Source organism: Priapulus caudatus, unplaced genomic scaffold, assembly GCF_000485595.1.
Source record: "Priapulus caudatus unplaced genomic scaffold, Priapulus_caudatus-5.0.1 Scaffold201, whole genome shotgun sequence".
In the NCBI taxonomy this organism is placed as follows: Eukaryota; Metazoa; Priapulida; class Priapulimorpha; order Priapulimorphida; family Priapulidae; genus Priapulus; species Priapulus caudatus.
In genome coordinates, this window is record NW_014577262.1 from 214,279 (window position 1) to 226,414 (window position 12,136).

Genomic DNA, 12,136 nt, shown 5'->3' on the forward strand with positions numbered 1-12,136 from the left:
TCCGTCCGTTCCGTCCGTCGTCGTCCGTCCGTCGACCGTCCGTGCCGTCCGTCGGTCGTCCGTCTGTCCGTCGGTCATCGTGTCGCCGGCCCTGCTGTCTGCCTGCCTGCCTGTCTGTCTGATCTGTATGTCTGTCTGTCTTCTGCCCTGTCTGGTCTGCCTATTTGATTATCGTATAATGCTGTGTTTGGTATGTGTCTATATCTGTCTACGATGTGGTGGTTGTCTATCTATTCGTCGTCTACGGGGCTGTCTGTTTCAATGCACCTTGCTACTAAACGCCGATATCTCGGTTGCTGGTTGGGACTAGCAGTTTGCATTATCTATGTACAGGAATTCAGAGTGCTAGCATTGTAAAAGAATCACTCTCGATGATGAATTAATATTAACAGCGTTTCCGCATTAATTTAAAACCACTCTGGCGAACAGAGACGTCGCGTGTGGATGAAACGTACGTACGTGCGTTTTGCATGCGGGCATGTGCAGTTTGGGATTGAGTACAAGTTGAAGTGTATATATACACTTCAAGTGTTATACTTGCTCATCCTGTCCACGACTGACGTGTAGTATATATTCAGGAGCTCATAATAGAGAGCTATATTTATGAGCTCCTGGTATATATACATCTAGACTAAACCCGTAAGCCAGCGAAAACCCTGCTGGCAGCCCAAGACATTTGGAAACAGTCTATTGTCCATATACATCACGCGTTATACGAGGTTTATATCGTCTGCCCGTATTCAAGGCACGCTCTCGCCATAAAACTGGGCTGGGGCCCCGGCTTGGTGGTCTGTATACAAGCAGCATTTGAACAGGAGATGAGAGAGCGTTGTTATAGTGTGAGGTGGGTGGAGTTTGCGCCGTGACCATGCAGGTGCATGGGTCATATCATGTTCAACGTACACGCTGGCGTGACACAAGGGTAGTATTATCATGGGTACAAGAATTCTCTATTCATGTTTTCCTGGTATTATAGTTGTAGTTATAGTTATAGTTATTATAATTATTATTCATTCTAGCTTTATAATCCCTACTTTCACTGAAGTAATAACAATATATAACTTTCACCGTCACCATAAACTCGGCCGTAATCTCAAACTCTTACTACTGCAATAACCTAACGATCACGTTATCTTGATTCTAACTCGTAATGTAGCCACAGCCCTAAATATGACCGTAACCCTAACTCCGACCCTGACCCTAAGCCTACCCCAACCCTGGTTTTACTGAAATATAACCAGAGCTAGGCCTGCGAGACTAACGTCAATGTACACAGTCGATGTATGCCCAGTTCTTATGATATATGGCTAGTTTCTGGAGCTAACTGAGGCAATAACCTGTAAATATCACTCTAACATTACCCTAACCACAAAACCCTAACCCCGCTGCGAATGAACATAAGGCTGGGCCATCATTACAGGGTTTATATACTGCGCGTATCATGTCGCACTCGCTCCCCCGCTGCTGCATGCCCACCACGACATAGACGTGGGCTACACTCTGGGCAGTGGTCGTAAAACCCCACCAACGCAATTGGCAGTATTTGAACAACAGTACAAAGCGCAGTGACAAACGGATGGGCGAGGCTATATTGTATATATTTATATATAATATAATAATATATATATAAATGTATTTTATTCCCCACCAGCGTATGAGACGTGTGCTTTTCTTATCAGAGATCTATCGCCCTAGATGCCCCGATGTGAAGCGGAATAATAAGTAAGGTGGGAGAGCCATGAGGAGGTGGCTGTCTACACGACCGAGTATGCATGCTGCATGTTCGTAGCCCAGGTTTATAACACACCTATATAAGATCCCACAAGGTTTGGCGGCGGCGTGCCTGGATTACTACACGCAAATATGCGTGTGACTTTTCAAACCCGTTGCGTGGTCGTTGGTTACACTTACTCAATCGTACATCAAAGTCGGATTGAATAGATTAAATTGCATGATAAAATACACACGTAATGCGCGCCTTCTATTCACGCCGATTTTCAGGTCAGTCGCATTGCGTGAATGGAGCGTACGTGATACGGCCCGACAAGTCAATATCACGTTCTATAAGATCGTATCAGCGGAAGGCGGGAGCGGGAGGTACAAATACGCCAAACGTGATGAAAGCTGATATTGGCATCCCATTCACACGCACGCGGGTGGGTATAATACCAGCTTATGAACATCGTTCAGCAAGGGTTTGTATGCGATTTTATAAGTAGCATCCTTCGCTAGCGCACAAGGGCGATTCCGTTTAATCTGTTAATGCCATTGTAACCACAAGTCATTGTAACGTCACAAAGGACGTGACATAACGTCACGCACGCATTATATATAAATTCGCGCTATTTTGTGCACCAAAATCACCCGTTAACAAAAGAGATTACAAGAATACGCGAATAACGGATGATATATAAAAAAAAGTTAGTACATCGCGAAATGAAATCGTGCTCCTAACACAATGGTAAGTTATGCACGCATATATTAGCCTAATACATTTCTTATGCCGGTCAAATTTACCCATTTCCTTCTGTAACACAGTGCAATTACTTTGAAATACGAAATACAAGTAGGTAGATTGTGTTAGATTAGTTTAGCGTGTGTGCCCGTGTCGTTGTCTTTGACGTTTCATATATTTGACGTTTGACTTCAAAGCATATATTTATATCTTCATCAACAGAATGCCAAGCTTACGTTTGATTACCATGTAAGTTTGATATTCTTCTATAAGGTTCTGATTATGACCACGATTAATTTACCTATATTTCCTCATAAATTTAACCTTAATCCTATTCCCTACATTAACGACGTGTGAAGGTGAGAAATGCGCTAGTTCTCGTAAGCCATCATGTTTCGTGTTTTTTTGCAGCGTTTAGTTCGATAATTTCTGCAACTTTCGTTGCATGACAAGAAGAATTTGAACTGGTTGTGTGTCACTCCACGGGACATGCCACAAAGAGGTCAGCTTTAATCTGAATGAAACAGTAAATCTAATGTAAAGAAACCAGCCACGGCTGCGCGTTCAAATACCGTGACGTTTCCTTACGCCGAGTTCTTAAACACACACACACACACACACACACACACACACACACACACACACACACACACACACACACACACACACACACACACACACACACACACACAAGAGAATACAAAAGATCCTCTTTCTTTTCCGCAAAATCTGATTCTTGAATAGTGGGCCATGTTACATAGACTGGGTCTGATCCTCTGCTGCTTTGCTACTTGACACTGCAGTGTCTTTAGCTCGCAGGAACCAGAGGTGCCGAAAACGTGCATATTAAACGTACAAAAAAAGTAAGAAAGCGCGCAAAGGGTTTCTTTCTTGACGATAAAAAAATGCGTGCACACCCATTAAGATTAAATATCCCCTTTTCTCTCCCCCGCTCTGCTTTACATTTGCTATTTCATTGACCTTCACCTGACTAAAAGCATGCCTAAACTAAACATACACTATAGAGACCGATACAATTTCTCAGGTATGCACAGAGAAGCGTTTAGTGCGGTCGTACTACCTGAAAGTAGGTGTGGATATATGACTGTTTACGTGCGCAGGTCGCGCTGATATCAAATGTAATAAACATAACAACTGTGTACATACCTCGCACCGAGTATCCAATGCGTTTGCTTGGTCGCCGGCGTCCAAATATCAATGTCACTTGTTTATACAGTCGATTTATATCGAAAAATCCGAAAGTGCGAGAACAGTCAGTGAAACCATAACAACAACAATGTTCAGCATACGCTCGTGCGTTCGCGCAGGCGTGCGTCGTAATGTTTCACGCAGGCTGTTAGATGCAGCAGTGTCGTTAGCATCAAACATGCGAACCGTTCGTGACCCGGGGTGTGTATAAGTTCGTCGCTGGTGGCAGTGTAGATGAGATAAGAATGAATACAGGAGACCTGCCCTGCCGTCGTTACGAGATAAGAAGAGTTCAGTTAAATAATAATAATAACGCGCCTAGTCTTGCATTAGTACACGGGTGGCGGTCGGCGACCAGTTAGAAATCTTTTAGCAGATCATCGAATCGCAGCGACCGTCGGCGACGGCGTCTGCTGCCCAGCTGACCGGGCATGTCGCCCCTAGCCGCATCGACGGAGTCTATCTGCAGCGACTGGCACTTCGGCCCGACGAAGCCCTCCGAGCAGAGGCACTGGCCGGTGACCGAGTCGCAGAGGGCACCGTTGTAACACTCGCACGTGAACGCGCAGCTGGAGCCGTAGCGGCCGATGCGGCACGGCTCGCCGCAGCGACGGCCGGCGAAACCCGGCGGACATTTGCAAACGCCCGTCTTGGCGCTGCACGGGTACACGCCGCAGTCGCACTTCTGCTGGCAGCTCTCGCCGTGGCGGCCCGCGTCGCACGTGCGCTCGCAGTCGTCGCCGACGCGACCTGGCGGACACAGGCAGCGGCCGGTGTCCGGCTCGCAGATGGCGCCACCGACGCAGTCGCACTGCAGGCTGCAGTACTCGCCGTAGAAACCGGCGGGGCAGGCGAACTCGCAGCGCTTGCCGTAGAAGCCGGCGCGGCAGTGGCAGCAGCCGGACACGCGGTCGCACTCGGCGTCGTTCTGGCACTCGCAGTCGAGCGAGCATCCCGGACCGTACGTGCCGGCAGCGCACGGCTGCTCGCAGCGCTCTCCCATCCAGCCGAGGCCGCACGAGCACGCTCCCGTCAGCTTCGCGCAGCGGCCGCCGTTCTCGCACGCGCACGTGTTGTTGCACTCGATGCCCCAGAAGTCGGCTGCGCACTCCCGCTCGCACTGCTCTCCGGAGAAGCCAGCCGGACAGACGCAGCGTCCCGTGTTCGTGTCGCACTGGCCGCCGTTGCGGCAGTCGCACAGCTGCGTGCAGTTGACGCCGTACCACATGCGCGGGCACGGCTGGTCGCACAGCGTGCCGATCCAGCCCGCCGGACACGAGCAGTCGCCGTTGCTCGGGTCGCAGTGGGCGCCGTTTTCGCACATGCAGTCCTCGTAGCAGTCGGAGCCGAACTGCTCGGGCGGGCAGCTGCGCTTGCACTTCTTACCGCGCAGGCCTGGCTTGCACTTGCACTCGCCCGTCACCGGCTCGCACACCTGGCTAGCCGTGCAGTTGCAGACGCTCGCGCAGCCGGCGCCGTAGTAACCCGGCGCGCACACGTGCTGGCACATGAACCCGGTGAAGCCATCCGGACAGTCGCACGTGCCCGTCACGTGGTCGCAGGGCTCGTCGCCGCACGTGCACTCGCGCGAGCATCCGTATCCGTACTTGCCCTGCTCGCACGTCTCCTCGCACTTCTCTCCCATCCAGCCGGGCATGCACTCGCACGCGCCCGTCGTCGGGTGGCAGTCTCCGTGCGCGCACGTGCACATCTCCTTACAGTCGGCGCCGTAGTGTCCCGGCGGACACCTCCCCTCGCAGTGCTCGCCGCGGTATCCCGCCGCGCAGTGGCAGGCGCCGGTGACGCGGTCGCACGTACCGCCGTTCAGGCAGCGGCAGCGACGCGCGCACTCGGCTCCGAAGTATCCCGTCGGGCATTCCATCTCGCAGGCGTCGCCCCAGTAGCCGGCCGGGCAGCTGCACTCGCCCGTGATGTGGCTGCAGACGCCGTCGTTGGCGCACATGCAGTGACGCACGCAGCTGCTGCCGTAGTAACCCGCCGGACATTCCTGCGTGCAGTACTGGCCCATGAAGCCGGGCCGGCAGATGCAGCCGCCACCGACCGGGTCGCACGTGCCGCCGTTCTTGCAGCTGCACGCCTCCTGGCAGTTGAGTCCAAACATCCCGTCGGGACACTGCTGCTTGCATCCGGACCCGGACCATCCGGGAGCGCAGTGACAGGAGCCGGAGACCGGGTCGCAGCGCGCGCCGTTGCCGCAGTTGCACGCGTGCTGGCAGTCGAGTCCGTAGAAGCCGGACGGGCAGGGCCGTTCGCAGGCGATGCCGCGCCAGCCTGCCGTGCACGTGCACGCGCCGCTGATGTGGTCGCAGAGCGCGCCGTTGTTGCACGCGCACGCACCGCGGCACGCCGCACCGTACGTTCCTTCGGAGCAGGGCAGCTCGCAGGCGTCGCCGCGCCAGCCCGGCGTGCAGACGCAGTCGCCCGTGCGCGGGTCGCACTCGGCGCCGTGGTGACACGAGCAGTCCTGCAGGCAGTTGGGGCCGTGCGTGCCCGCCGTGCACACCTGCTCGCAGCGCTGGCCCTCCCAGCCGGCTGCGCAGTTACACGTACCCGTCACCGGGTCGCACACAGCATCGTTCTGACAGCGGCACTGCTGGAGACAGTCGGCGCCGTAGCGTCCCGGCGGGCACGCATCGTGGCACGCCGCTCCAAACCAACCGGCGCTGCAGTAGCACTGGCCCGTCTTGCCATTGCAGTCCGCCTCGTTGCCGCAGGTGCAATCGTGCACGCAGTTCGGTCCCCACATGTTCTCGTCGCACGGCCGGTCACACGACTCTCCATTGAAGCCCGCGGGACAGATGCACTCTCCCGTCTTCGTGTCGCAGTCGAGAGAGCCGCAGTTACAGTCGAAGAGACAGTCGCGGCCAAAGCGCCCTGGCTGGCATTTGATGTCGCAGTCCTCTCCCGTGAATCCTTCAGCGCAGTCGCCGACGCACCGGCCGTTGATGTGGTGGCACTGCGTCGACGTCAGACACTGACATTGCACCGAGCAATTGAAGCCGTACCAGCCTTCGGCGCACTTGCTCTCGCACGACTTGCCCTCGAAGCCCGGCTTGCAGAGGCACACCCCCGTCTTCGAATCGCATCCGTTCGCCTGCTTCCAGTTGCAGTCGCACTCTCGGTTGCAGTTGGGACCGAAGTTCTTCTCGGGGCACGGCAGCTCGCAGTGCGGCCCGAAATATCCTGGCCGGCAGATGCAGTAGCCGAACTGACGGTCGCACGTCTTGCTCGGGCACGTCACCGGACACTCCTTATCGCAGTCGCGCCCGTAGTAGCCCGGATGGCAGCCGTCCTCGCAGTTCTCTCCCTTGATGCCTGGCAGGCAGTGGCACTTGCCGTCGAGCGGGTTGCACGTTCCGCCGTTAAGGCACGTGCAGACGCCGTTGCAGCCGACGCCGTACGTTCCCTTCGCGCACGTCTCGTTGCAGAGCACGCCCATGCGGCCGGCGGGGCAGAAGCAGCCGTCGCGGTCGGGCTGGCACGTGCCGCCGTTCTGACACTTGTCGCACGTCAGGCTGCAGTCGTGGCCGAAGTACCCGGGCCGACACTTCTCCTTCACCTGCTGCTCCTTCAGTTCCAGCTGATTCTCGTACTCGTCGACGACCGTGTCGGGGCTGTCGCTCGGCAGGGGGTGCTTCGGCGGGCCGAGGTCGCCGCGGCCCGGTTCGCACATGGAGCCGTCGGCGGCGAGGAAGTATCCGTCGTCGCAGTCGCAGTAGAACGATCCGGCGACGTTGACGCACTTCTGCTTGCAGCCGCCCTCGTCGATCTCGCACTCATTGATGTCGACGCACGAGCAGCCGTCGTCGGAGACCGTGTAGCCGATGTGGCAGACGCACTCGTAGCTACCTGGTAGGTTGTTGCACACCTGCTCGCAGCAGTCCGTGTTTAGGAAGCATTCGTTGATGTCCTCGCAGCTCCTGCCGTCGGCGGCGATCGCGTAGCCCTCGAAGCAGCCGCACTCGTAGCGGCCCGGCGACGTGTTGTTGCAGTAGTGCTCGCAGCCCGGGTTGTCGACGAGGCACGAGTCGATGACGACGCACGAGCGGCCGTCCTCGTGCAGCCGGTAGCCGGACACGCAGGCGCACTCGCGCTGCCGCGCCCCGACGAACTGACAGATCTGCTCGCAGTCGCCGTTGTTGTCGTCGCAGGGGTTGAGCAGCGTGCACGTGCGTCCGTCGGCGTCCATGACGTAGTGGTCGGGACAGGAGCAGACGAACGAGCCGTTGTTGTTCGTGCAGCCGTGCGAGCATCCGCTGAAGCCCTGCACGCACTCGTCGATGTCGACGCAGCGTTGCAGGTCAAAGGTCAGCTCGAAGCCCTGCAGACAGTCGCAGATGACGCCGCTCTCCGTGCTGCGGCAGTAGTGCTGACAGTTGCCGTTGTCGATGTCGCACGGGTCGCGGCACGTCTTCCCGTCGGCCGGATCGAGGATGAATCCCGGATAGCAGTCGCACTCGTGCTCTCCCGGCCCGAGGTTGATGCACAGCTGGTTGCAGCCTCCGTCGTCCGTCTTGCAGGGGTCGACAGGCTCGCAGGAGACGCCGTCCGGCAGCAGATCGTAGCCCTTGCGGCACCTACACTTGCGTCGATCTGGGCCGACGTGCTTGCAGACGTGCGTGCAGTCGCCGTTGTGGATGTCGCACGGGTTTTCCTCCTTGCAGGTGATGCCGTCCGGCTCGAGCGTGTATCCGGCGTCGCAGATGCAGATGCGCTGGCCCGGAGCCGTCTTCAGACACGTCTGGCTGCAGTTGCCGCGGTTGTAGTCGCACGGGTTGATCTCGTCGCACGAGGCGCCGTCGCTGGCGAGCGTATACCCCTCAGAGCAGATGCACTCTCGCGCGTCGGGCCCCGTGTGCTTGCACGTGTGCGCGCAGCCGCCGTTGTCGCGCAGGCACGGGTTGATGGGCACGCACGTAACGCCGTCATGACTCAGCTCGTATTCTTCGAAGCATCGGCAGGCCGGCTTGCCGCGCACGTTCTCGCAGAGCTGTTCACAGCCGCCGTTGTTGAAGGCGCAGGGGCGTATGTGCTCGCACATGCGTCCGTCCGCCTGCAGCCGGTAGCCCTGCTTGCAGCGACACTCGTGCCGTCCCGGTGCCAGATGCTCGCAGATCTGCTCGCAGCCTCCGTTGGAGCCGTCATCGCACGGCTTCACCTCCTCGCAGGTGCGCGCATCGTTGCGCAGGTAGTAGCCGTCGTCGCACGAGCAGATGGCGACGCCGGCCATGTTCGTGCACACCTGCTCGCAGCCGCCGTTGCCGACGGCGCACGGGTCGATCGGCGTGCAGCGGCGGCCGTCTTCGGCTAGCTCGAAACCGCGGTGGCACGTGCAGCGGTGGCGCCCCCTGCCGAGGAACTCGCATCCGTGTTCGCATCCGGCGTTGCTTAGCACGCACGGGTTGATCTCCTCGCAGTGCTTCAGGTCGGGCAGCAGCTTGTAGCCGTCGCGGCACAGACACTCGGGTCGGTCGCCGACGCTGCGGCACTCGTGCGCGCAGCCAGCGTTGTCGCACGGGTCGATCTTCTCGCAGCTTCTCGCGTCGGCCATGAGTCGGTAACCGTCTCCGCACGAGCAGACGGCGACGCCGTCGACTGGCGAGCAGGTCTGCTGGCAGCCGCCGTTGTCCGTCTCGCAGGGGTCCGTCGGGTGGCAGCTGCGGCGGTTCTTGGCGAGCGAGAATCCGTCGCGGCAGGCGCAGTGGTAGCGGCCGGCGCCCGTGTTGACGCAGATGTGTTCGCAGCCGCCGTTGTGTCGCTTGCAGTAGTTGATCTCTTCGCACTGTCGCCGGTCGTCGGCGAGCATGTATCCGGTGTTGCACGAGCAGATGACGCGACCGTCGCGCTCGTTGCACACTTGCTGGCAGCCGCCGTTCTCCTCCGAGCACGTCTCCTCCTTCTTGCAGGTGCGTCGGTCCGGCTGCAGGCTCCAGCCGCGGCGGCACATGCAGAACGGCTGGCTCATGCGGTTGACACACACGTGCTCGCAGCCGCCGTTGTCGACCGAGCAGGGATCGCGCACGCAGCTGCGCTCGTCGCTCTGCAGTTCGTAACCCTCGCGACACGAGCAGACGGCGCGCTCGCCCGCCTTCTGGCAGATGTGCTGGCAGTCGCCGTTCATGTGCATGCACGGGTTTGTCTTGCGGCAGCGGCGTCGGTCGGGACCGAGTTCGTAGCCGTCGCGGCATGCGCAGCGCACGCGGCCGCCCTCGATGGCGCATGCGTGCTCGCATCCGCCGTTGTTGTCGTCGCAGAGGCCGACGCAGCGTCGACGGTCGGAGGCGAGGGTAAAGCCGGGGCGGCAGGAGCATCGGACGCGGCCATGCACGTCGGTGCACGTCTGATCGCAGCCGCCGTTGTCGCGCTCGCACGGACTCTCGTCGCGCTCGCAGCTACGGCCGTCCGCCTGAAGCGTGAAGCCCTGCTGGCAGCTGCAGACGGCGCGTCCGTTCTCGTTGTTGCAGTCGTGCTGGCATCCGCCGTTGTTCTCGCGGCACGGGTCCTCCGGCTTGCATGACCTGCGGTCTCGCATCAGACGGAATCCGGGCTGGCAGGAGCAGATGGCGCGGCCGCGGTCGTTGGTGCACGTCTGCTCGCATCTTCCGTTGTCGTCGGCGCACGGGTCCGGTAACTCGCACGTTCTCTGGTCGGCAGCTAGCTGGTAGCCCGGCTGACACGAGCAGGTGGCGCGCCCTCTATCGTTGGTGCAGATGTGGTTGCAGCCGCCATTGGCGTTCGTACACGGATCCGGCGTCGCGCACGTGCGTCGGTCCGGGTTCAGCTGGTAGCCGGGGAAGCAGGAGCACGTCGCGCGTCCTCTATCGTTGGTGCACACCTGTTCGCAGCCGCCGTTGCGCTGGCGGCAGGGGTCAGAGATCTCACACGAGCGCCTGTCGGGCTGCAGCTGGTATCCCGGTTGGCAGGAGCATACGGCGCGCCCCCTGTCGTTGGTGCACACTTGCACGCAGCCTCCGTTGTCCTGCCTGCAGGCGTCCACCTCCTCGCACGTCATGCGGTCGGCGCGCAGCTGGTAGCCCTGTCGGCACGTGCACACTGCGCGCCCCCTGTCGTTGGCGCAGTCGTGCTCGCATCCGCCGTTGGCGCTCGTGCACGGATCCTCCGGGTCGCAGTGGCGGCCGTCGGCGTTCAAGACGAAGCCGTCGCGGCATGAGCACGTGACGACGCCGCTGTCGTCATCCATGTCGCACACGTGCTCGCATCCGCCGTTGTCGTCGCCGCAGGCGTCGGCCGTCACGCACGTGCGTCCGTCAACGTGCATCGTCATGTCGTCGGGGCAGTCGCAGCGGTAGCCGCCCTCGAGGTTGACGCAGCGGTGGCTGCAGCCGCCGTTGTGCATCTCGCACTCGTCGACGTCGACGCACGTGCGATCGTCGGCCTCGAGCGTGTAGCCGAGGAAGCACTTGCAGTAGTAGGTGCCGATCGCGTTGCAGCATCCCTGCGAGCATCCTCCGTTGCTCATCGCGCACTCGTTGATGTCGTACTGGCAGCGCGGACCCTGGAATCCAGTCGCGCAGTCGCAAAGCTTGTGGTCCGGATCGGCGCTGCACACTCCGCCGTTGAAGCAGATCCCGGGACCGCACTCCGGGTAGAGGCAGCCAGGCTCGCCAGGCATCTGCGCCCAACCGTCGCAGCAGCGGTACATGGTGCGGTAGTGCGGTTGCATCTTCGTCTGCACGGCCGTGTAGTAGTGCGTGCGCTTCTCGTAGCCGACGCACCAGTTGTCGTACGTGTCGCCGCAGTTGGGCTTCCACACCTTGACGAGCTTCGTGTACGGTCGCTGCTCGGTGCCGCGCACCGCCACCATCTCCACCTGCTGATACGGACAGATGTTCACCCGCTGCACCTCGTTGCCGTCGGCAGTGACGTTGTTGCTGGCGGCGTCGTCCGCGCGCGCATGCGTGGCGAGTAGGCACAGCATGGTGGCGAGTACGCATGCGCAGACGGGGAGCGATCGTCGGCGGACCTCCATCGCGGCGTCTGCAAAGCGACAGAGGGTTTGAGAACCGCGTGTAGGTTTCACCCACCCGAACCTATAGACTATTACATATTTATAATCTTAATTAATACTTATATACTATAGTACTTGTAATAATACTATACTAATACTTATAATACATGTATATATGTATATATATGTTACATGTGGATTTTAGACGCACACAACACGTGCGCGCAGGCACGCAGATATACGAACAAATAAATCCCGTTTTCACGCAGGTACGCAAGCACGAACACACGCACATACACCCCCAAAGTCTAATAACATGTCGAAGCGCGATCGCATGAAAGACCAGAGAGAAGGAGAGAGCTGAGAGAGGGGAGAGAGAGAGAGAAAAGAGAGAGAGAGAGAGCGAAGAGAGCGATGAGAGAAGAGAGAGAGAGAAAGCGGAAAAAAAAGAGAGAGAAGAGGAGCAAGAGCGAGATGAGAGT

At 58.6% G+C, this 12,136-nt stretch overlaps 1 protein-coding gene across 1 annotated transcript in view; it reads right to left on the reverse strand.

Moving 5' to 3' along the window:
• Positions 1-12,136, reverse strand: part of LOC106807205 (multiple epidermal growth factor-like domains protein 6) — a 48,914-nt gene that overhangs the window by 32,759 nt on the left and 4,019 nt on the right. Inside the window, exon 2 of the mRNA XM_014809490.1 lies at positions 3,623-11,683. Within this exon, the coding sequence (XP_014664976.1) occupies positions 4,023-11,675 (7,653 nt within the window). The 5' untranslated portion in view covers positions 11,676-11,683 and the 3' untranslated portion in view covers positions 3,623-4,022. The remainder of the gene's footprint in view (positions 1-3,622; positions 11,684-12,136) is intronic.